The 25,564-nt window shown below is 41.3% G+C and overlaps 1 protein-coding gene across 1 annotated transcript; it reads right to left on the reverse strand.

Annotated features, from left to right (window-relative positions):
* On the reverse strand, positions 1-25,179 carry gabra1 (gamma-aminobutyric acid type A receptor subunit alpha1). The gene is made up of 9 exons (XM_071520570.1): positions 25,100-25,179; positions 20,238-20,350; positions 19,110-19,177; positions 16,710-16,930; positions 15,401-15,483; positions 14,009-14,152; positions 12,055-12,207; positions 1,782-1,984; positions 1-321 (listed from the first exon to the last, which is right to left on the reverse strand). Exons 1-9 carry the CDS (start codon positions 25,177-25,179, stop codon positions 1-3), a joined length of 1,386 nt encoding a protein of 461 aa, XP_071376671.1.
* Between the last annotated feature and the right edge of the window lie 385 nt (positions 25,180-25,564).

Below are 25,564 nucleotides of genomic sequence, written 5' to 3' on the forward strand. Positions count from 1 at the left end.
TTAGTGTGGGTTGACCCCCTGCAATTTGGGCTTTTTATTCAAGTAGGTCGCCCAGTAGACCAAGTTAAAGGTTCCAAAGAGCAGAGGGAAGGCTATTCTGGCAATCCTGTCTATCTTGCTCACACTGTTAAAGGTCTTCTTGGCCTCTGGAGGTTTGGGCTTTGGCTCCTCCTTGGGCTCGGTTGGGGGCGGAGGGGCGCTTTTGGCAATGGTGGCCAATCCAGGGTCCCTGGCAATATTGGGGGCGAAGGCTGTAGCAGTGGCGGCTGGGTAGGCTGTGGTGTTGTTCTTCTTCAGCAGTGACTCCTTCTTCTTCTTTTGCTGATTTTGGTTTTCATAGGATTGGGAAAAGTAACAAGGATGATGAGTTCAGATTATGGACATCATCAAAGCTACGGCTGTGACATAGTGTGGCTACACAATGCTGCGCACAATGCGTTCAAGCTTAAAGTTGCAGTCTGTAACTTTGGCACAATTGGCGCCATCAACTTGGTGCCTTTTCTGGAGGTGAGAGGAGAGCTGTCTGTCTAATGGTGACAGCTATATGGGCCTGCTCAGTCACTTGGTTTTCTGTCTTTAACTTGTTTTGTATTCAGCCATTCAAGATGAAAACTAAAGTCTTCAAAAGATACAATTTGTCAAACTATATTTTTAATTTGACAAATATAGGAGTTCCTAAACAAGACTTGTCAAGCATTGTTTCTAGCAAAGCTAACATTATAGCTAGGATACTGCAGAACAAGTCTGACAGTGAGATAGCTGTGCATACATTCATGTACCCATGAAATGTGAACAGATTTGTGCCGTGTTCCACTTGTGGTTCACTCGCATTACTTTTTATATAGTCTGTTTGACCAATATGTTTGGATATACAATCCAGTATAATATGAAAAAAAAAAAAATAATTCTGACCAAAAGAATTCTGACCATTTGTCTTGTTAGAATTGTAAATCCTACCACTGGCTTTTTCCATCTAGTAAGTATCTTTGTATGCGTTTTGTTTGGGTTTGAATCCTTATTAGTGTTGAAAAGTCTTTGGGAGTTCATATTGGCAATTTCAGAGGGTTTAAAGTGGGTGGGTGGGTCAATCATCTGTTGTCCAGTCCCCTAATATGATTTATAGTAAGCAATTATATTTTTAGATGACAATCTTACAGAATGACACTTTAACACAGGCTGATTGGGAGCAGGTGTCGTAACAAGTTAGATCAGAGGCACAATATAAAAACTGTGTTTTCCAGCAGCCGTGTAAATATTCAGTAAAATTTCTGAATATCAAAATGAGAAATATTCACCCCACAAATCTAGATATTTGCATATCGTAGTATTCAACTAGGCAGTCTAAAATGTAATATTAGTCTGTGTTTAATTTTTTTTTTAAAGAACAGCTGGAGATTACAAAGTAGTGTGCCACTAACTGTGGTGTAGAGACAAGTGGAGCAGAAAACTCCAGAGGAACACTAAACTATTAATGTCCACGTCATGTCTCATGAATCTCATTTGCTGTGAGATGAGCTGGCGACAACAGCTGAACATTCGCTGCCTGGTCCGGCTCCCTCAACAATAAAGTGCTAACTGTCCTGCTTCAAAACTGACTGACTTCAGCCTCATACAGTATTCCTGCAAAAACCATAATAATAACCATAATAACAAGCTAATCACTGCTATAATTGATAGAACATTTAGGTTTATTTATTTAATTATTTATTGCAATGTATATTTAATACAAGTACAAAATGCAGTATATGAGTATAAACGAGTAATAAAAGAGGTCCACATACCTTCTCTGGCACCACACTTTTCCCATCCCAGGCGTAGCCCCTTTTGGTGAAGTAGTTGACTGTAGCAAACTCAATCAGGGCGGAGAACACAAAGGCATAGCAGACAGCGATGAACCAGTCCATAGCTGTGGCGTAGGCCACTTTAGGGAGCGAGTTCCTAGCGCTGATACTGAGCGTGGTCATGGTCAGGACAGTAGTCACTCCTGCAGGGACACAGAAAGAGGGGCTTTATGGGCAAGGTGAAAGATTGATCAAATTATGGTCCTTGTCCTTGTGTATTACCTTGTGTATTAAGTATCATGAAAATAAGAATGAGACCTTTTATCATCAAATATCTTTGTTGTTGCAGGGAAACGACAACCTTGTTATGCTCAGAAGTTTCCAGGGCAAGGATGTTGTGGCAAGAATTAGGCTGTTGCTGCTGCCATAATGTAACAATATGCATGAATGAGTAGTACAGTAGGTTAATTGGTCATGGGCTATATTTGCTTAAATGGATGCGGCATAAGGTACCATCATGTTAGCATATAGGGGCATTACATTTTGACAGGCAAACTTCTTGTGATTGAGGCTAGAAGAATAAAGTTCATAGCAAGATTTTTCTCTCTGAAAGCAACTGAACAAGCAGTTCCTTCACATAAACGTACCTAAAACCAGCTGATACAATCTTGCAAAATGTGATTTTAATGGACTCAGAAAGGTAGATTTTCTCAGATGCAGTTGGAAGATGCAGCTGACTGCATTGCTTCTGGCTGACTAATAGCAGCCAAAATGGTATTTGTATCTAAGTTTGACCTGCACACCAATGCTCAAACCAAGAGGGCTAAAATAAGCCACGATAAAGTGAGAGAGGAGAAAGGAATAACATTAGCCAGTTGATGCACGCTTTTATTTAGAGTGCATTTCAGCATATAGGTAAGAATCAAACCTCTAACCGCTGGCAGTGTTAGTACTACACAATACCTACTGACTTATGCAAGACTGAGTTATGGTTTTCCAATAAAGCTTTCCGATGTTAGCAAGGCCTTTATGCTGTGTGTAAAAAACAAACAGCCCATTTCCATACAATACTCTCCCACTCCCACTCCTACTCAAAATCTCCCCTTCATGATTGAAGTGGATTCAATAGGTGAAATCAATAAGAGATTATAGCTCTTACCTGGGATTCACCTGGTTAGTCTACAGTATATGGTGAATTGAGCAGCCGCTCCTGTTATTTAATACAGTGTGTGATCTTAGTCTTATATGAGCCTTGTAGGACATCAGCCTCTCATTAGTGAAAGCAGAGGTGAGAAACTGTATGGAGAGGAACCGGGTCACAGCATATCTAACGGTGCATTGCTCATCCACATGGACTACTGCAGATGTTTACACACCAAACAACAACATTGGCCCGGCGGCAAACATCCCACAATACAGCTTGGGCTATGATGGTCCAAATGAATGGAGCTGAGGAACAGCTGGCTTACCCATAAATGATAAATTATGCAGAGAGGAACCTCCCACACACATGCTGCATATGGAGAAAGGTGTGCATGCACACACACGCACACACACGCATGCGCACACACACACGCACACACACACACACACACACACACACACACACACACACACACACGTTTTTGGCACATAATTGAGATTGATTTGAACTTATGACCTATCAGGAATCTATAAAATGGGACCCTATCGCAACTACGAATGAGATGCTATGATGGATGTTTTGTATGCATGAGATGCACAGGTAATTTTCTTTTTTTTCAATACTGCACTTCCAATTAGCAAATGACTGGATAGGCTACTAATGATTTTTTTTTTTTTAGCAAAATGGTGTATTCACCATATGGGGACAGAGGCTTAAGATCTTAATCTTAGCTGTTTTTCAAATATTTTGAAATAAACACTGTTAGAGGGAATGTGAAGGAATTTTAAGTTGTAATTGTCTAAAATCTATAGCTTTATTTAAAATTTTTCAGGACTTTATCTGGCGGAAGCGTCTTGCTTTGGTTTGTCTGTTGGCTTGAATGGGTTGTGATTGACAGAAGGATGAGAACGTTGGTTATATTATGTGGTCCATTTCTAAACCAGCTGTTGTTGTTGACTATTCTAGAAAAGAGGAATACCACAAATGTGTTCTTACCCACTTCTTAAAATCCTCTTAAAGAATTATTTTCGACTTCAGAAAACAAGAATCTCATGAGAATTATCTTTTTTGAAATTAATCCATTATGCTGAGCAGCTTTCTGACGTGAGCTTTGTTCTCATGACCTTTCCTCATTACAGAAAAAACCTTCTTGATCCAGACAAAAGAACCTTCCATCTAATCCCAAAGCTAGACACAAAATATTCTTTTTGATCCTAGTATGAGAAACTAAGGTCGTCCTATCAACAAACCGCGAAAGCAACTGGCGGTGAGCGATTACGCCTGTCCCAAAATGTTATCGTTTGCTATCAAAATTATCAATTCTTCTTCTTCGTCCTCAGTTCTGATGAAGTGTAAGCGATGAATCACAGAGTCTTCATCCTCCCACTCTCTTTTCACATGCTTTTGGCATTGCTGAGTTGGTGCTGTGACATGAAGCATAAAGGATGATTATAATGTTCTCATTAGTCAGAGCCAAATAAATGATTGGTCATTAGCCATAAATGAGCAAGACACCTCTGATGGATTTACTGGATCTGCATTGTAGGTACACATGGTCATACATTTCTTTCATTATGCCTCAGAGGGGAATAACGAATAAGTAGGTCAAAGTTGTTATTTATTCTGCTGTTATTTATTCTGTTAAACATTATCTATTCTGAGCCTTTCATTGTATGTTCTTTCATCAAATGTGTTATGTAGATTGTTTAATTAATTCAAAAATTATGTAGAGTGGGAGGAATGTTCAAGAGTAACACCTGCCTCAACATGAATGTTAAACAAAGCAAAAAAAAACAAAAAAAAAAACAAGGCGCAGCACAGTTTGTAGTTGTGATGTGACTCAGATTTTGCTCACATTGCTATCACTACATCTTCAAAACCAGATATGGAAGTGTGGTCAATTGTGATTGAAAATATATGTAGTGCATGCACAAGCAATGTAAAGAGATGAAGAGAGAGAGGGAGCAGGAAAAAGTAATGCAGATACAGATATAAATAAATACAGCCACTGAGACGTATAATAGCCATTTTCAGGCCAGGCGTGGAAATACAGTGATGTGATCAGAATCAGATCTCAAACATCAAGTCTCAAAAAGTATAACCATAGTCATAAAGTCAGAAATCTTTCCTGTCAGGAGCACAAACTTTTAAAACTATTATCTTTACACTTGCATATATATAGGCTATATAGGCTATATATAGGCTATAGGCTATATAGGCTAGTCACAAGCTACGTACAACAACTGCATAAAAAGGCAGCATCATACGTCTTCCCTGTGGTAGAAAGTGGAGACACTGTCCATGCCATGGTACTAGGTTAGCTAAGAGTGATGAGGAGCTAAGGCTGCCTTTCATATTCTACTGTTTTCTTTAAGGCGCCCACACATGACCAGAGTTCTGCACTGCGCTCACTGCTCAAGTAGGGCATCGGAGGGCTTGTCGATACATCATCATGGAAGTGCGCATGGTAGTGGAAAAGCAGGGGATATAAAAACATTAGGTGACGCTAAGTCGTCTTTTCACACCTTTATTTTATACTCTTTGGAATTTTGCAAAATAGGAAATTATTTGTGTGAGCTTTAACAATTCTTGCACACCCATTATAACAATACACGCTGGACAGGATCATGTCTGATGAGTGGCTGTTCAATTAATTTGCTGATTGGAATACTGTTCACACGAAGATTTCATATATTAATTAGGTGTCAATGAGTATAATGTGTTAAAAGAAAATATTGATGTAGACTAGAGTTAATGTTGTATTGTGCAGTTCAGACATACTGTACATCCTCCACCGTTATGCATACAGAACATTGCTGCATACATCACATAAAGCCGTAATAGGATTGTAACAGCTTTGAGGAATAATAATTTGTAGTTGGAGCGAAGTGGAGATTTGGAGCAGTGCGCCATGCCAAGGTAGCGTTGCCACCTCACTCTCCACACAACAACCAGAGCTTCTGCACTTAGAAGAACCATAGAGGTAAGATGGAGGGAGTGGAAGGAAGATGAATAAGCAGCATCCAAAGGGACTGGTGCTGGCTGGGAGGAACGATGAGATGCACATATGAGATAAGCGTATTTGGAGAGACAGGGCTACGGATGGAAAGATGGATAGAGGGACAGGTGAAAATAGAGTAATGTCAATCTGTCAGGTAGTTTGTTTGCCAGTAAGTCAGTCAGTTGCTTTTGTGGGGGAGGATGAAGACAACACTATTGGGTATTTACACAAGTCTTCACAAATGTGCTCCATTGCTTGGATTCATATTTATTTTTACTTTGGTTAACAAGCTCAGTTGCCATGGAAACAACTCTTTCAACTAGACTGTTTGCCATAAAAGCGGTAAGTTGCTTTGTTGCTTGCTTGCTTGAGCTGATAGTGTGTGTGCATGGGTGCATATGTGTGTTCATGTGCATGCATATGTGTGTGTGTGTGTGTGTGTGTGTGTGTGTGTGTGTGTTCCCACCTCCATGAGGAACAAAGCCCCATTCCCCTTTGTTTCTGTTTAGTGATGGGCCTATTTAGGAATCATTTAGAACACTAGCAAGTTGATTCATTAGGACATGACTAAAGCTGGTTTTAAATGACTCCATTTGACATGTTGGGCTAATAGACTTGAGGGAGTCAGTTTGAAGGCTGTTAATGAACAAAGCCACTGATCTGGAAAGTTCTAACTGGATTAATAGTGGTGTAACTCAATTCTTGTGAGTCCCTTCCACTCGATTTAGCTCTGTGTGCACAAGCACTGACACTTGATTTATATGATACATATCTTTTAACAAGGTTTTTGCTTCTGTGTGCAGACTCAGTCACACACACGCACGACATGCACACACTTTCTTCCACGCACAAACACACAGGGTGACGAAGGAATGAAAAATGTCAAGATATAGAGAAATATGGCACGGCAAAAGCAAATTGGGGGAAAACAAAATTAGAGATTTCTGGTGATGAATGACAAGGTGAGGCAGACTGTCTCAAGGTGGGAGGGCTACCTGCAAGGGAAGCTTTGCAGTAAGAACACGTAGCCCATAATGTTAACTAAAAGGCAAACGTAAATTACATTTGTAAGTTACATTTACATTTACATTAGAACATTGTATCTAAGCAGGACGCTCAAGAGGGCTTCATAATAAAGTCACCGATGTGTGGACTCTGTTTCAAAAAGGCAGCTTTTAAGACTCATCTGTTCAGACTGGCCTTTGTTTAGCCTCTGTTCTGTAATTCTGGATGTTTTTATGACTTATTGTTTTAATGTCTTACTGTTTTTAACTATTTTACTCTTGTGAAGCACTTAGTGACTTTGCTCTGTGAAAAGTGCTATATAAATAAACTTCACTTACTTTACTTACACTGTTAATGAACTGTTTTACAAACTCTTCAGCAGCACACTGTGCAGCTATACCTGAGTAAGGACATTGCAGGACCATTGAAATTTGCCGGAGGACTGATCACATTAGAATATACTGTCCACATATTAGCGGCAAACATCTGAATATTCAGCTAACTTCATGAAAGCATGCCTCAGACTTTTAAGACACATCTAGTGAGACCATGGACTTGTTTTCTTTCCCACATGTATATCAGACTAGAGACGAGATCATTTTAGTGCCAGTTGAGTATTTGTTTACTGATAAGAGTAAGTAGATCATCAATTGGCTCCTATACAAATAATATAATCAGGGTACTAGTGTTGTTTGTGCTGTGAAGTCTGCTGATGAATAGGCATGGTTGTTGTGTGTAGAGATGTCAGACAACTTCGACAACAATGAGTCCCTCAACAACCAGTCCCAGGAGTGAAGCTCTCCTTGCTGGCTGTCTATTAGCAGTCCAGTGTGCTGCTTCACCCTTTAGGCTATTGATTTATTCATGCCCTTATCAATAACTAAAGCCTCATGTGGGTCTCTTTCCACCAGCAGTAGAACCATATTACTTTCAATATCACCGCTTCACTCTGTTTTTTTTTGTTTTTTTTTGTATAAATGAAGAAATGGATTGACACGGTAATCGGTGGGGGAGTGATGCGACTGTGCCAACACCACATTCCCACAGCTGTGAGATCTGCACTCTCAGTGGCATGCGCACACACACACACACACACACACACACACACACACACACATACACACGTCTCACTGGCAGCACTGTCAACAGTGTTGTCAGTTACGTAGTAATCATAAATGCTTGAGCACCCGCATGCACTTCAACACCACCAAATATGAGCACGTACATACAAACATAGCAAATGCACACGTATTGACACAAACTCACATGTGTATGCACACACACAACCTCCCTTCCAACACACACACGCGCACACACACACACACACACACACACACATACACACAAACACACAGGGTGTTATTCCTTAATGAGCAGATACATTAAACAGCATCTAGGGAGAGCCAATAAATACCCAGCCAATCGCTCTTAAGAGGAGAGAAGAAAGAGAGCTAATCTTCTGAGCGCTGCTGTCCCTGACAGCTTAAAGAGAGAGAGTAAGAAAGAGTACAGAGGAAGTAAGAGAGAGCGCCATATCAGCACCATCGATGGTTGGTTAGTTTTTGTTTTTTTGTTGTTCTTGTTTTTGTTTTTTTTCATTTGGATCGCAAATAAATGAATTACAAACTGTTTTCCACTACACCGATCTGGCTGTAAACTAATCAGCCTCTTTAATCGGCACAATGATAAATAAGATAACTCTACCGACTGCTGTGTTTTTAAATTGCCTATTCATCTACAGGGCAGGCTTTAGGGAAGGATTTAGTGCCGAGGCTGTGCTTCATAGTGATATAAAATTTATACAGTGTTTTCAATGCTGCGTTTGTTCATGTTAATGGGATTTCTGTGTCAGCCTTGGACATCTGTGTTGGAAACATAAACCTGGTCACATCTGTGGCAATGAGAGAAGAAGTTCATTTTTTAGTAGTTAGATGTTCATTCTTAGCATTGGTGAGCTGTTTGAAGAGAGTGGTTTGAAACTGTCTGCAGGAGAAATAAAGTTTAAGCTGAACTGCACATGTGTTAACACAATAAATGGATATTAAAAAGTACCATATTTTTTCTTTAACCAAAATAAGAGCTGCTTAATTCATGTTTTTGCTTCTTTGTTTGTTTCTTGTTTCTACACACCTATCAACTATATCGCAGACTTGTCATGATCTGAAACTCTGCAAAGCCCTAAATTGACTGTTTCAAAACACAACTGCTTGTTTCTGCAACACCACTTGTTGACTGTTTCAATGCACCATTTACAAGTATGACTCTCAAGACAATCAATAAAGTGGCAACAAGACTGACAACCCGAATCAGAAGTGCTAACACACGTTTCCCCTGCAAACAGCAAACATTACAAGCGCCGAGATCACTGTCAACACGAGCACTACACATTGACTTTTGTCCAACTTCAACATACAACACATTATTCCTTGGCTGAGTTTACAATTTATCAGGACTTGAGTATTGTTTGCGCTCTATATGACAATGCAAATTAATATCCGCTCATGTACATATGATTCACCAAGGCAAATGTAAGCACTACATCAAGATATCAGAATTTGTGTGACAAGACAGCTGAGCGTACTCCTTCATTCTGACAGAACAAGCACTAGACACACGTACAATGTCTTGATACACCACATAAATCTCTGACTCAGTCGATAACCAAATGATTAAGCTGGCAATAAAGCATTTTCATTGTCTCCTATGTCTTTTTAATGATTCATTTACAGCGGTATTGACATTGTAACCTCTTTGAAGATGAGGCCCACTCATCTCCTGTCTCAAATGATGCATATTAATCACATGAATGACCTACCTAGTATACTGGTACGCTGTGTTGCTGTGTATGTGTGTCTTCATGCAAACACATACATGTTTAGTCATGCGTGTGTATGTGTGTGTGTGTGTGTGTGTGTGTGTGTGCGGACGTGCATGTGCGCTCATGGAGCAGAACCAGCGTTGATAGCATAAGGGACACACACGCCCTAGATAGTTGTTTGAATCTAATCTAGGCCATCCTCATTTCCCCTCTACACGTGACAAGCACCGCAGGTAGCTCGCTATGCCGCACACACACACACACACACACACTCACACACTTACACAATCACATAAAGACACATTCACAAACTCACACAGACACAAAAACACTGCAGGAAGGGTAAAAAAAAAAAAAAAAAAAAATCTGCAGGAAGATGCAGAGCTGGAAAATCTGGTGCCATAGTTAGACACTCTGCCTGTATTATGTTTCTGGGAAAGCTCTTTAAGTACTGGGCCAGGGGAGACACTGACATCCATGGGAAGAGAGAGAGAGCGAGAGAGAGAGAGAGTGAGAGAGAAAGAGAGAGAGACAGAGAGAGAGAGAGAGAGAGAGAGAGAGAGAGGGAGAATGAGTAGGGTGAGGTAACTCAAGGACATTCTGCCTACCGCTGTGCTTTGCTGCTACAGAGCATGCTGCAGACTAGCAAGAGCTTTCCTTTTGGGCGGTGTTATGTAAGACCTCAGTGTGACAGACAGACAGATACACACACACACACACACACACACACACACACACGCAGGCACTCATATAAACACACATGCATGCACATACCCAGACACATGCACACGTACACACACAGTGTGTACGAAGTGTCTGTGCACACACTAGCACACACTTACATCATACACAGGCACGCAAACACACACACACACACACACACACACACACACTGGCAGACCCACATACACACATTCAGAGCACGTAAATCTACATTCACACTAAGCCTTGTGCTTGAAATTCCACTGCAGCTAGCCACAACTGATTAACTCATTCTCATCTCGTTGGTGCAGAGACCGAATAGAATAGAATAGAATAGAATAGAATAGAATAGAATAGAATAGAATATATCTACACAAAACACTGTACAATTTAGTTAGGCAACTGATTATGCAACCCTAAAGAGACATCTGTTTTCTTGTCTTTAACATCATCTAAATGATTGATTTGTCCATGTCAGAGTTAAAGTGTTTCTCCAGGGATGAAAGTCGACGTATCACAATTTTTGTTTTAATCAAATGGAAATTAATCAAACTGTACTGTAAGAATGAGATGCAGAGAGGGGGACTCACCCAACACAATACCTTGCGGCAATAGACCATATATATGCTGTGACCCCAGCATTTTAAACACGTGGAAATTTGGTGTTCACATTGCCGCAGATACACACCATGCTGAATGCATAAACAATGTTCCTATCCTTTGGGGAAAAGAAATAAAGCTGCACTTTATGGTCAGTGACAGCTGTGTGGAGACAGACTGTGTGCCTTTCCCTGTTGCTTCTATTGAGTCCAAAACCTATTGGCAGTAGTATTTCATTTGAAAATTGCCATCAAATTTTATTACAGTCATTCATATTTCAATGATTTTTTTCCTGGGACACTGTTTTCATATAAGCCCTGTAACAACTGATAATGTAATAAGGGACAGCTTCAAAACAAAAAATATCTGATACGAGTTGAAAATGTAATAATAATAATAATAATAAAAATAACGTTAATTTAATCAATTGCTGGATAATGTAATAATGTCATTATTACATTAACTGGCAAATATTATTTCATAAGGGATGTAATAATATTGACTTATAATGGAATTACTTGAGTTGTCACATTATAAGTAATCAGGTAAAAATATGGCCCATCCATTGTGAAATAATAATTGTTGGATAATGTAATAATGTGATTCAATTTATTGCATTAACAGATTGTATTTTGTATTACATTTTTATGACATTTTATTACACTTTTTTTTTTAAATACAAGTTGTTCCATTATCTGGCAGTTACAGCTGCAATATCAGTTGCTACAAGGCCACAACAGGTCCAGAAAGTCTGCAACAGGGTTTCTGTAGTTGTTAATATGGATCCTGACAGAATGGTATGTGGTTTTCAAGGAGCTCCACTGGAACAACTTGGGGGTTCAGTGCCTTGCTGAAAGGCACCCGGACTGCAGTTTTTGAGTGAAGGCCAAATATGTCTCAATCACAGCTCCCAACCAGATTTTCCAAGGGAGTTTTGACTTCTGGTAACAGGCTCACTTTTCTAACCAAACATGTCAAGAAAAGTAGAGAGCGGACGACTCACCAAAGACAGTCCTGGCAGGGACAGACTCTCTGTTGAGCCAGAAGGACACCTGGGACAGGATGACTGTCATGATGCAGGGCAGGTATGTCTGGATCACAAAATAACCAATCTTCCTCTTCAAGTGGAAGTGGGTTGTCATCACAACATACTCTCCTGTGGTCAACAGACAAAGGACATGAAGGAGTTAGGACGAGAGTGATGCACTGACAATACTATATGTAAAGTAGAGAATAAGTAGAAATGACCACCAGCAACCATGACAACCAATAATCAACAATTTATAAGGATGAGTATTCAAAATCAAACATCTGTGGCAATAGTAGCTAGTAGGGATGGGATGACATATCAAAATGCATTATATTGCAATACAAAAATGGGACAATATGTAGGGTGGGACAGAAAAATGAATTGCGATATTATCTCCATTTGATTCTGCTGTAGTAATCACAAATGAGATGTCTTGCCCATCACAATTTCACAAGCTCTCCATCCAAATTCTATTATTTGCACTTTGTAGTGACATTTTTAAGTTGTTTTACATTCTAGCAAGCCATTGCCATTGCTGGAAAGATTTGTGTCTCAGAAATAAGCATAATTCTGCACAGTCAGACTTTGTTGTCATTGAACTTGTATTTATTATATTCATATTGTGGTTGTATCAAATCGTGAACCCCATATCACAGATCAAATCGTATCATCAGATAAGCATTTCGGCCCATCCCAAGTAGCTAGAACGTTGAATAAAATCTGAATATCTGATCTTCTACATCTAACTCAAACAAACAAACAAACATACAAACAAAACAACAACAACAACAACAACAACAACAACAACAACAATAAAATAGCTGGCAGCTCTCAGTACTATGCTGGCAGTATACCTCTGGTGTATGCTTTAAGTGGTGATGTTGGGTTGTGCTGTCAAACTATAATAACCTAGATAGGACATCTATCTGTCCCTAGTCTGAAGTGTTTTTCTAAACGGTTTATGGTGTTTTGGGCTACAGTTTTATTGCAGCAGAGATTTATCAGTGTAGTTATAGGTGTCATTTATCAACTAACTCAATAACCAGACCCGATCCAATTCATCAATGCATACAGAGCCGCTCATAGAGAGACGGAGTCAGTCATAGGCAGACGGAGTAGCCTCTGAAACAGCAATGGGACTTAATTAGGTTGTAATAAATTGGCTGTTTTTAGGTTTGACAGAGACATACACAAGAGGATCAATGCACACTTAGTTGATAGCAAGGGCAAATTAATTAAATTAGTTTTAATAAATCAACTTCAGGAACAGAATTAGCTTATGGAATTGATCCAGGTATGTACTGACACTTGGGAGCATGTTGCCAATAAGGCAAAGCATGAACTTGGGGGAAAGGGCTTTCTTAAGCATTACTTTCCTGCCTGAAGCTAACGTCAACGTAAACAGGTCACCCATTTTATGCTGTCACTAATTTTGCCAGTATCAATGGACCAAAAAGAGGAAGTGGAAAAAAAAATAGATGGAATGGCCAGTAGGGAAATGATGAATCTGGGACATGGCCTCTCATTTGTAAAGCTACAAACTGATGCCATTGAAGATGCGAAGGAGCTGTGATACAGTCGTCAAAATAACCTGTGACAGTCCATTTGTTTGTGCTGTGATGAACGTTTAGTGATGCTGAAGTGTTTTCTAGTGAGAGGTGAGATTTGACTTGTCCTGTTCTGTTTTTGTACTGAATGTAAATCTCACTCAGCAACTTTGTTTGGAACTGTATAAAAAATATGAATATCTGAAGCCAAATTGATGAAGTCCCATTGGAGTCAATTCAAACTGCAAAAAATTCTACCCTATTTTCTTATCTACCCAAATAATTTTTTTTTTCCAGAGAGAACACTAATAAAGAACACACCAAAATGCAGAAAACGGGTGTGAAAAGGGTGTTCTGACCAATTTTGAACTGAAACCTACCTGTGCTGGACTGCACCACGCCAGAATCCACACTCTGCCCCATCAGATCATACTGGTTCAATCTGGACCCATCCTCTGCCACCACCACGGACTGGGCAGCACCTCTGGTCCACACATACACCACCTCTGCCCGGGTGTAGGCATCTGACAGGGGCAAAAAGGTTTTAAATTATTTTGCAGCTGGTTGTCTGTTGTCATGTGCTGCCTTGAGGGATGTATTTTTGGAGCTGCTTGGGACGCCAGACGAAGCTGAAATTAGGTCTTCGGCTCAGCTCCTCTGGTCTTCTCTTGCCTCATCTCATTTTGTCTCATCTAGTCTTGTCTCCTCTCATCTCGTGTGGTCTGCTCTCATCTCAGCTCTTCTTATCTCGTCTCATCTGCTATCTAATCGTATTTTATCTGTTTGTTTCACCTTGTCCTCATCTCATCTCTGCTCATTCCATCTCTTTTTTTTCTGTCTCCTTTCATCTCAGTTGGGGGTATTTTCCTGTCTCTTGACAAACCTGTTTATCATCTCATCTCATCTCATCTCATCTCATCTCATCTCACCAAGAAATAAACAAACAGCATCCCAACAGGACAACATGACCTTAAAACAGCCAAGTCAGACGTTTCTTCCCTCCGGCGACCCAACCTGTCAAAGCTGCAGTGTGGCTGGACCACTGCAGAGGAAAGGATGGGTAGACTGCAGACTGCAGCATAAGGAAGAGAGCTCATCACTGAAATATTTAGGGACTGAGTTCAATTTAAAGGGGGTTGAAGGCTCGGTCCTCTCACTCACGCTGTGCTGCTCTCTGAAGAGACCAGAATGGTGCAGACACACTGTCACGTTCGGCTCTCTGCCTGCCTCACTTTGTTTCACTTTTGCGTTTTCCCTGGTCTTGTGTATCTTGCTCTCTTTCCCCTCTACTTTTCTCTCCCTTTGTCTTTCCATATTTTTCTCTCTCTCTCTTTATCTGTATCCCTAAACTCCTTCATTCTCTCTCTCGTTCTGCCTTCTCAAGGATGATTCGGGGTCAGGCTAGCTGGCAGCGGTGAGCAGCTGGCGCGATGCTCTGGAAATATGACAGAGAGTGCTGCCTTGGATAAACACAGGTCTGTGCACCGCACGCCTGCCAGGGTCTTGCAGGGTCTTGCAGGGCCTGGCAGGGCTGAACGGGGGACCAGAGAGGCCTTGGAGGACAGCTCCCCTGGGAGAACAGCTGCTACCAGACTGTCATCCCTTATCAGGGACTGGTGCCGGGGTCGTGCTTCCAGTTGGATGAGGCAGTGACAGTCTGCCAAGGAAGTATGCGTACATGCATATTTTTTTGTGTGTGTATGTCTGTATGCAAGTGTGTGTGTGTGTGTGTGTGTGTGTGTGTGTGTGTGTGTGTGTAAGGGGGGACTTACAGCTGCCAAACTTGAGTGGACAAGCATGGGCATCCATAGGGAAGTCTTCCAGGTGCATGGGGCATTCTGCTCTTACTGTAAGCCTAGAGAGAGCCAGAGAGACACACGGAGAATGAGAAAAAAACAGAGAGAACATAGAGAAAGAAATGGAAACCACGCTAGAGTGCATGGTGGAGCCAAGAAGAGAGAAAGCATAGAACGGGGGAGGGGAACAAGGGGAAGAATGAAGGCGCAAGAATGACAAAACAGAACAGTGAGACACGAGGAACATGTGGTATAACATTTCTCCAGTCTCATAGCCCCAAACACGATCTAATTGCAGCCACTTTTCCCCCGAACAGACAGAGACGCTCCAGTTCCCTGAGCTGTGGGTTTCTATTTCCTGACAGCTTGGTGAAAAACAGCATGTCAGGCCACCCGTGACACACTAATCTCCCATCCATCCCTCATCTCTCTCATCTGTGACAGCAACACGGGCTCTGCCTCCACCCCCTTCCCCCGCTAATAAACATGCTAAAACAAATGTTTTACGACCCTCGCCCTAGACCTCGCACATTAGCGCTGCACTGGAGTGTGTATCGAGCTTCGTAGTGTCTTAAAGCTTTTTATTTACAAGCCCTCAGCTCAAATATAAACTCTGCGCTGTGAGGTGCCATGTGTGGCCCTCGCTCGCCTCAGCTGGTGGTATACCTTATCTTAGCGCTCCCAACTGCCACATAACATCCCAACAGTGATAAATCATGACAGGGGAAACCAATTTTACTTTTCTTGGGGGCTACTACAATGGGAAAAAAATACAAATTGCACAGGAAATATATATGGTACAGGGGACTTGTAAACTACTAACCATAATGTGTAAAAGAAAAAAATAAATAGAGTATTGATTATCATCTGTATGTACACAGAAACATATATGTGAGACTGTAAGTTTGAGTGTTGAAGTAGAAGCAATGCACTTTCAGGTGATGTCAAGTCCTGCTGCTCAACAAAAACCAAAATAGATGTTTCTTCATTTGAAAGCTTCAACTGAAATCACTGAAACTTTACTTTTGTTTTGGCTTTTTTTGTATTCTCTCAGCCTTGTGACATTTTCTTAATTTATTGTGAAAATGTATTCATAAAGTTGCCTTAATCATACAGTTGCTTGTCAGATTATATGGATCTCGGTCCACATGCGCCCTTCTTTCTCCGTCCTTTCTCTCCATCAAGTCAAAGACACAGAGTCTTTGCTAGCTCCAGGCTCAACTTCTTCTTAGTCTTTGAGTCTTTTTAAAAACTTTTATTGCAGCAGTGCAGTATGTTCGCCTACCTCATGGTGTAGAGCAGTGTTCCTTCCTCTGTGATCCGCAGCAGCTTGTTTGGCATGGTCATGTTGTGGGCTACAGACTTCTTGCCGTTGTGGAAGAAGGTATCAGGGGTCCAGATCTTGCTGGCCATCAGGTTGTTGAGACGCAGCACGGCCATGGGGCCTTTGAACTTTAACCTTTCATCCTTCCAGCTCTGTCTGAAGAACACATCAATGGTGTACTCCTGTTGTTGGAGGACGGAGGGTAGAGAGATACGCAGAGAGAATAGCAGAACAGAAAGGAACAGAGAAAGAGACAAAGAGAAAGAGAAAGTGAAGGAGAGGGAAGGGGGAAAGCCAGAAGTCAGACCGCCACCCTGCAGCTGTTTTCTCTCTACCTTTATCTGCCAGAGTGGGCTTGGTGAGGATGATGAGCAATCCAACCTCTTTTTCTACTTTTTACCCTTTTTTTGTGTTCTCACTTTTTTTTTCTTTCTCTTCCTCTTGTCACTTTGGCTTTCCTATGGTAGCCTTGGCCTAGTTTCCCTGCTGGTTACTGTCTGCTCAGGTTAAAGGCTTTGACAAACATAGGGTGGATCTCGTGAATGGAGTTGCTTTGCTCTCTGGCTTTCTAAAACAACACCTCCACTATTAGAGCATGCTAATTGTTATATATTTACTAAGATATTGCACAGCCGAATGAGTGATTGCCGTTTAATTATTGTTCCACTTCCGTAATTACATAGTTATGGTGTAAAAAATCAACTGGGCATGTTAATTGCAAAAATACCAAATACCACCGGAGAACCGTTTGGTTCCGGTGGTATTTGGTATTACATTGTAAAGGTAAGTGCCAAAAATGATCATTGTTACCATTTAACTTGGGGAAACGTCAGTGCTCAATAATCTAAATTATACCAGACACAAAAAAGAAGCCTCGGACGCAAAATTAGGAAGACATTTCATTTTGAAGCCAACTAATGACTGTGGCTGAGAGCGGATTTTAATGGTTCCACACCACTGCCTGGCAGAGTAAAGGGAGCCAGTGGAAATTACAGTGTGGTCTGTAGTTTTGTTCTTCTTCCCCCCCTTCTTCTCCGTCCGTGTGAGATAATTAGTATGAGCTGAAACAGAGCTTCAAGGTAATAGCGGAGGATGGGAAATGAGGGTCAGCGCTAGCTAGCTGGAGGAAGCTATCTTCCTCAGCTCTTCCTCCTGGCCTGGCCCATCCGTGACTTCACACAGCGGCAAAATAGTCCCGGCCCGTATGTCAGACAATGCAGCGCAATTAACTGAGATTATGTCAAATACAGTACACACACTTCACGTGCGTATAACAGGAGTCTTCTTCTGTTCAAAGACTGAAGGAGAGGCAGAGAGGCATTTGCATTGAATTAAATGGGTTTCCTATGTGCATGGTGCGAGGATCAGGTAATTGATTTGTAACACATCTTTAAATAGACTACAGTTTCTTCAGATGGCGCACAATTTCACCATTGTTAATGCAGGTTCATATTTTGATATAGTATTTTTTTTTCAAAGTGATATTGAAATGATATGATAGTGCGCTTTAATGAAATCTTTGTTTTCATTTAACTGTCAGATCGTACGTTAAAGGATTTTCCAACATCACAATGAGCAATCACAATGAACTTTTCATCATCTGATCATTTCATATCATGTTGGCTGTAGACTAGACTCAAGACTCAAACATCTGAGAGAAACACTCTGAAGCTCAAGTGTTTATCAAAAACCTCAGAATAGGATTCGAGAGTGGTTTGACCTTTCAGATCACAGTAACATAATATGAGATAAGCTATTTGGTTTAGCTATTTTTGATGCTATTTAATTACATTTGAGGAGTGAAATCGCGATCAGTTGCTTATTACGATGTAAAAACACCCAAGACACTAATATCTATTTGTTATGGCTCCAAATAATCAATGTCTGAAGGAATTCAGACTCGCAGCCCATCACCATGTTATGCCTTGGCCCTTGGACCTCAATATCCACGAATTTGGGAGCCAGTAAAGACAAATCAGCATGGACCTTGTCTTGAAATACTAATTCCAAATGCAAAACCACTATAAAAATTCAGGCCATTATTAACATACCAATACAAATAAACATTGTTTGGGTCACGGTACTCAACAAATATCGACATGCACATAAAATCGCATGCAATCACATTTACGACCAGGGATGGCATTTATCTAGGGTGGGATTAAGGATTGTGCACCAGTAAATACAATTCACACATTTGACATTTTTATTTACCCATCCAAAGTTAATGGGATGAATGATCAAATTAATAAATATTTTACCGCTTACAGACCACAGTGTCTGGAGAGGTGAGAAGGTGGAGGGACAGGGACAAGGGGGAAAACCAGTGACATTTAAAAAAAGAGGCGAGAAGAGCCTTACCATGTCGTGGTCTGAAACCGGCCCGATACTAGTCACGAAAATGTCAGTCTTGACTTCAGTTACACGCTCTGTTGAAGCAGGAAATTGGGAGAGTGAGTGTCTATCAGGACCGCTCATTAGCCCCTAACTACCTGTTAATGCAAGACCACCTGGCTATAGCTTCTGATCCATTCAATCCATTCAACATTGTTTTTAACACACTGACACGTGGCACAAACATACACTCTTTGTCATGTGCGCACACACACAAACACACTCTGTCACAAAAAAATAGCATCATTAAACCCCATTTTAGATGTCGATAACCATTTCTTCTGGTATTGGTTTCAGTGTCAGCTCCATTATGCCGACACCGGTTCAATCACTTAATAAATTCTCGCATTGCTGTACTCTGCTGACTAAAAATATGCCACTCAGGTCCCGTAATTCTGATACCCAAAATGGATCCGCTGAGGATACATTTAGGAGGGCGGGGGTGGTGTGTGCGTGTGTGTAGAGGGGAGTGCTCTTTGTGATTTTGAAACTGAAATATGACAGCATGATTTATGAATGATTCCCGTCATAATCCATAATTTCTCCCCCTCGGCTGCTGAACTTCTACAGGGCCCCGGTGCTATTCCCCTGTCTGTGTGACGCCTGCTGCATCGCACTGGGAGATCTTCAATGTCCTTCACACGCCAATACTCACTCACACTCTCTCTCGCTCTCTCTCTCTCTCTCTCTCTCTCGCCCCCTCTTTGTCTCTCTTTTTTAACAATGGACAGCCCATAATAGAGTGAAGTAGGAGACCACACAATAAAATGACATTTACTGTGTTATATTACAAGAGCTGGCCTCTATTGACAATGCTTACTCTATTCACTGCTCCACAAAAGAATAATCAGTCTTCACTCTTTTTTTCAAATTATCACACACAAATCTCATATTGAAAGCAAACACACCGCCATATGATTTAGTCATATGAATATTACTCTAGTTGCAGGAGCCAGTCATTTTTGGATAATATACCTAGGGACTGCAGATGATGACTGTGCAGCTAATTCAGGTTCATTACCAATAAGTTAATGATGTTAAATTGTCACCATGAAGGGCAAAATAGATTCAGTGAATTCAATTGGTTTTACTGACCTCCCAGTCCTGGCCTGAGGCGATTGTCATAGCCATCCAGAAGGCTGTCTAAGATCTTGGTGAACACAGTAGTGTTATCTTTCTGTTGATCTGTCATGCCGTTCTGCCCAGAGCTGGCAAAGCAAAGAAGAAGAAGATTTAAAGTCACAGCTAGAATCCAAAACTACAGTCAAAACTGCAAACAGAGTTAGAACAAACTCTGAATACGAATTGTATATCAGAGCCACAACAACAATCCTGTGTCCCTGTGTAACTAAATGGACAGCACAGAATGCACAGTGAATCACGTTGCGACAAAAAGGAGGAAAAAAAATCAGTAATGTTCCGTCAAATCCTTTATAACACTGACACATTCGTTGTTGCTAGTTTACAATGAGCAGTGTGCGAACAGCAGGATTTAGATCATGAGAAGAATCAGCAAGTGATTCCACAGAGGTGGACTGCCGGGGAGAATATCCTGCCAGGCACATTCTCTTGAATTCTCCCTTTGAAAAAGCTGAATTTTAATAAAGGCGTGTTTGCAATTGTGACAGTTATTTTCATCAGCAGGATGTAGAATTGTGCATGCAGAGCACACGCAGATACATATTCGCACACATGCATGCATACGTACACACACACACACACACAATCTCACACAGAGTGAGAAAAGAAATCATAATACATTATTTATACCTTAATATGGTCTTTAAAACCACAAAGGCCTCACTGAATTTGCTCTTTGAACAACATGAAACAAAATGCTTAGGGCGACTCACAATCAGTAATTGTGAGAGTAGAGTTTGCACCATCTCCACTCATAAATATTTCAACACACTCATCATCAGCAATACAGATTTTAATTACATTGTGTATCTTAATGGTAGGATGTGCAGGAGGATGGGGGTGGTTAGAGAGGGTGTGTGTATGTGTGTTTGCATACCTGATTTCATGCAAGTTTGTAATGTGTGCACGTACATGTGTATGCACATTCATGCATATGTTTGCATGTGTGTTTGTTCTGAGAATAATCACATGAAAGTCTCTCAGAAATTATTGTGCCCCTAAGCAATCATCATCTCCCACTTTTTTTTCGCCAGTGGCGGACCTCACTGGTTTGATTGCATGCTAAATAAACACTGCCAAGTGTTTGGAAACAAGCTCAGCGAGCTGAATGGCTCCAAGGAGAGGGGGAGGTCATCAAGATTAGTTAGCAGGGACCTGCAAAGGAAGGGAAGGAAGCAGGGCAGGAGGGATGGTGGCTGGAAAAACGTGAGAGAAGCGCCTCTGAAGAAAAGACAGAAGAAGAGGAAAAAAAAAGATGGAGATAATGGAGATGGAGGAGGGGGAGATAAAAGGGGAAGAATGAGGTTGAGGGAAGGTGAGGATACTGTTAAGTGAAAGTGGGGAATAGAGTTTTAAAAAGAGAGACACAGAGAGAGGGAGGGAGGGAATGACAGAGAGAGAGAGAGCGAGATGGGGAGTGGGGATTGAAGCAGATCCCACAGCTTTGAATGTGAGCTGCTACAGATTTTGCTTTCTAAATAAGGATGCTCCACCAACGTCACACATGGATTTGTAAAAAAGGGTTAATGCCACATCCCTCTGCCACCAATTTCCCATAATTCACGAACATCCTTCTATCTGCCAAAAATAACGGAGAAAAAAAAAAAGCAAGGTTCTGATCTCTGGGAAATGTGATGAACAGTTTTGATTTGCATCAATCTAATATACTATAATTTGGAAGTAACTACTGTGCCATTCTCCAAAGTGATAATTAATATGTTTTGTTCAGGTCTGGGGAGCCAATTAAACATGAACACAAAAAATATAAACTTCATGCATAGAAGGTCAGGTGACGCTAAAAGTAAACACAAACTCCTCTTCCCCCATTTTTTATAAATGCTCCTAGTTTCTACCTCTACTCATTTCCATTTCGTACTCTAAGCCAATGTGACACGCAAACAGTTTTTGCTCTACCCCCAGAGTTACAATATTCTTGCTACAGCCTCCACCAACACAGGAAACAAACAAGGATGCCCCTTAGCGCTTTCAAGTTCACCAATAATTAAACTACTCTTGACAGAGGGGAATGCACTGCAAAAACAATCCATCTTAACAAGTCAGTAAATGTAATATTGAGACTTAAAATCTCCTCATTTTCCTTAAAAGGAATCAAAACATCTACCAATGGGGTGAAATAGTTTCAACTGATTTGCATTATTCTGCCTTGTATCAAGATACTGACACTTGTTTCTAGAAAATTCCTACAACAAGTGTAAATATATTGGAAACACATAGAGTTATCTCACCCCACTTGCAGAATTTTTCATTTGTTTTCAAAGATTTTACGACTTTCACACTAAATGTAAGAATGTGAGGCTGCATGTCTTGTCAATATGGATATTTTTGCAGCGTATTTGGGAAACAGGGGTGAAGGGGGGGTGGAGGGGTGGGGGATGGGGTGCATGCCAAGGGATGAAGAGAAGACGGAGAAAACAGGATATTCCAGTCAGGAATAGGAGGAATACACATGTTTATCAGCCAGGGGCCACTTCCTCATAAAACATTGTACACCATCCCCATCTACAGGTCATCTGAACAGCAACAGTGCCGTTCACATTCGCTCTGCCTCTCTCCCTCTCCCTCTCTCGCTTTCCCTCTCCTTCTCTCTCTCTAACTCTGTCTTTTTCACTCTCTCTCTCACTAGATCTCTCTCTCTCCCCATACTCTGCAGATATCTAATTATGAGGCAATTTCTTTCTTTGGCAACATACTGTAGCAAAGTGCTAGGTCTTCCTGATTACCGTGTCTCTTTGAAATCCCCCAAGGTGTGTGAGTGTGTGCGTGTGGGGGTGTGGGGGTGACTTCGGGGGGGGGGGGGGGATTATACAGTAAATCTTTGGGTGATAATTGCTCTGCAGTTTATGGTGACAGTTCCTCAGTAAAGTAATCAGCGTTTATTTATTTATTTTTTGGGGCTGGATGTGTAATTTCCCCTAATGTGCTCGATGTACAGTACATCAAACCCAGTAAATCAGACCCTCAGTTTTGCTAGCAGTGAATGTCAGTACATCTCAAACCTAAGCAACAGTCATGATTAATCAGTTAAATCAGATGAGTGTCCATGTGATTATTGTGGTGATCTGTGTTGTGCTGCTGTACATTTAAATAGGAAACATGCCATCTGCGGTCTGCATGCATGCATGTCCTGCCACGGCATGTAAACTGGAACATGTGCTGTATACAGGAGCATGTCTTCGTGGTGTAGCAGTTGTCACTGAGAGGGAAGCTAGTTGGACCATCTCAATACATCACCATTCAAGTCAACTCCAATGACTGCCTCTGACAGTTCCACTGAATTATTCAACCTTGCAGAAAAGCCAGATCTCTCCAATCTCTCCAGGATTCCCGAGAACCACAATGGGATGAGAGCCCACATGATTTTGTGCACTTGTATTCTACCTTCGGCTTTGTTGCGGCTTCATTCTACATGTGTTGAATATTTGATTGGTCTGCATGCTTATTTTGGGTGCTATGTCAAAGTTATCCACATTAATCCTAGGAGTGGAGTCGGATTATGATGTTTTGAGGTGTGCTGCACGTGAATGCCTGCCCGTCGTTTGAATCATGTGGGGATTAGCGCTGTTGCAGTCACATGATAGTGGGTCATATTGCTGTCATCTCTCATCCAGTCACTTTCTCTCTCTCTCTCTCTCTCTCTCTCTCATATCTCTCTTTCTGGTTGGGTGACATCCGGCACCTCGGTGCTGACATTGAGAAGTGTGTCTGTACATTGGCCCTACTATCCCTACAGCCATTGTCAGACAAGCCATAAGAAAAAACACATGTGCTTCATCTGTGCCAAAACAACCGGGGCGCAAGACACATCAGCTACTACACAGCACAACTCTAAAAACTGTATAATGTAATTCAATGTTGTCCCACAAGGCTAGTGAACCAAAAGGAAGCGGCGCTACGGTAACATGGATAATTGCTATTTTGGTTCCAAACCCTCCTCATCTTCTCTCTGTGTTGCACTTCTTATTACCTCTATGCAATTATACAGCATGGAGGTGTCCTGTGGGGATGCCCCAATTACAACCACAGTGAATATATTCCAAAAGAGTGTAACCCAACAGGCCAAGCAATAGGCAGAAAAAAACATGGTCAATATGAATGTTACAAATCAAAGCTAATCCTCTAGAGGATATCAGCTGTTAGCTTTAGATAGATGGGCTAACTGACTAGCTGGTTGAATGTATCAGTGGCTGGCCCTTTGGGATGGCTGACCGACCGACCGACCGACCGACCGACTGACCGACCGACTGACTGACTGACTGACTGACTGATTGACTGACTGATTGACTGACTGATTGACTGACTGATTGACTTGCTAGCCAGTTGACCGCTTTGCTGGCAAGCAATCAGGAATGTTCTCCAGCATGAAAAGGTGATTGTGCTTCTCAACACAATTGTATTCAATATTGCAATTCTGCCCCTTGTTGGGGGTTCTTGAGATATTAACATTGAGTCTCCTCTGTAGGTAATGCATAACTGCTCAATCACAGTGTTCCAGTGTTTTATAGGACCATATAGGCTATATTTAGAGCTATAGCACTGAATATGGCTCCGCTGAGAATTTGCCTCATACCCCCCTCTCTGTGTCACAGCATGGCTTGCACATGCTTAAAAACCAAATCATGTCAAGGCATGATCTACTAGAAGGAGACTGCATTTGTGACTTAAATGTATGCCTAAATGTATGTTACCACAAATATTCATTATGAATACTTTCCCATTGTTGATCTTCTTGTTTCCTTTTATTACGGCTATGTAATATACAGTTATGTATGCATAGGTAAGGTAAAGTTTATTCTTACCTTTTCCCACCAAGTACGCTGTTGGCCGCAAGCAAGCAGGCCCACAGACACAGCAAGGCCGTCCTGCTCCGTCCACACATAGTTGCAATATGAGGACCTTTCACTGCTGGAGGTCACAGAGAGAGAATAAACACAATATGATTAGATTTTGGAGCAATGTAATGTGAAGGGTGAAGCAAAATATGAATCAGTGTTCCACCACTACCTCAAGCAGATCAAGTGCCAATAAATGTGCAGTTGTGCTACAACAACAACCACCAATGTGGACGTGGAGGCTGCTCCTAAATGTATTGTGTGAGGTTTTGGTCCCTCACATTAGAGGTTCCTAACACCCCACACAGATCTGCTGACAGCACATGAATCAAACCAAATGGCCCTGCCACATGCATTAGGCTATCACATGCCACTTGACACATACACAGGGGCCGTTAAAGATTTCACATCATTTTGAATTAGGTGCCACAT

Source organism: Centroberyx affinis, unplaced genomic scaffold (assembly GCF_046629955.1).
Source record: "Centroberyx affinis isolate AG114_WGS23_722 - 3 ecotype Tasmania unplaced genomic scaffold, CSIRO-AGI_Caff_v1 ptg000809l_1, whole genome shotgun sequence".
NCBI lineage: Eukaryota > Metazoa > Chordata > Actinopteri > Beryciformes > Berycidae > Centroberyx > Centroberyx affinis.

Coding starts and splice junctions, on each gene's coding strand:
- gabra1 (XM_071520570.1), bottom strand. CDS start 25,179: ATGTGTGGACGGAGCAGGACGGCCTTGCTGTGTCTGTGGGCCTGCTTG. Junction 19,178..20,237: donor CCTCAGGCCAGGACTGGGAG/GTCAGTAAAACC, acceptor CTGCTTCAACAG/AGCGTGTAACTGAAGTCAAG. Junction 322..1,781: donor AAAGTGTGGTGCCAGAGAAG/GTATGTGGACCT, acceptor AACCAAAATCAG/CAAAAGAAGAAGAAGGAGTC.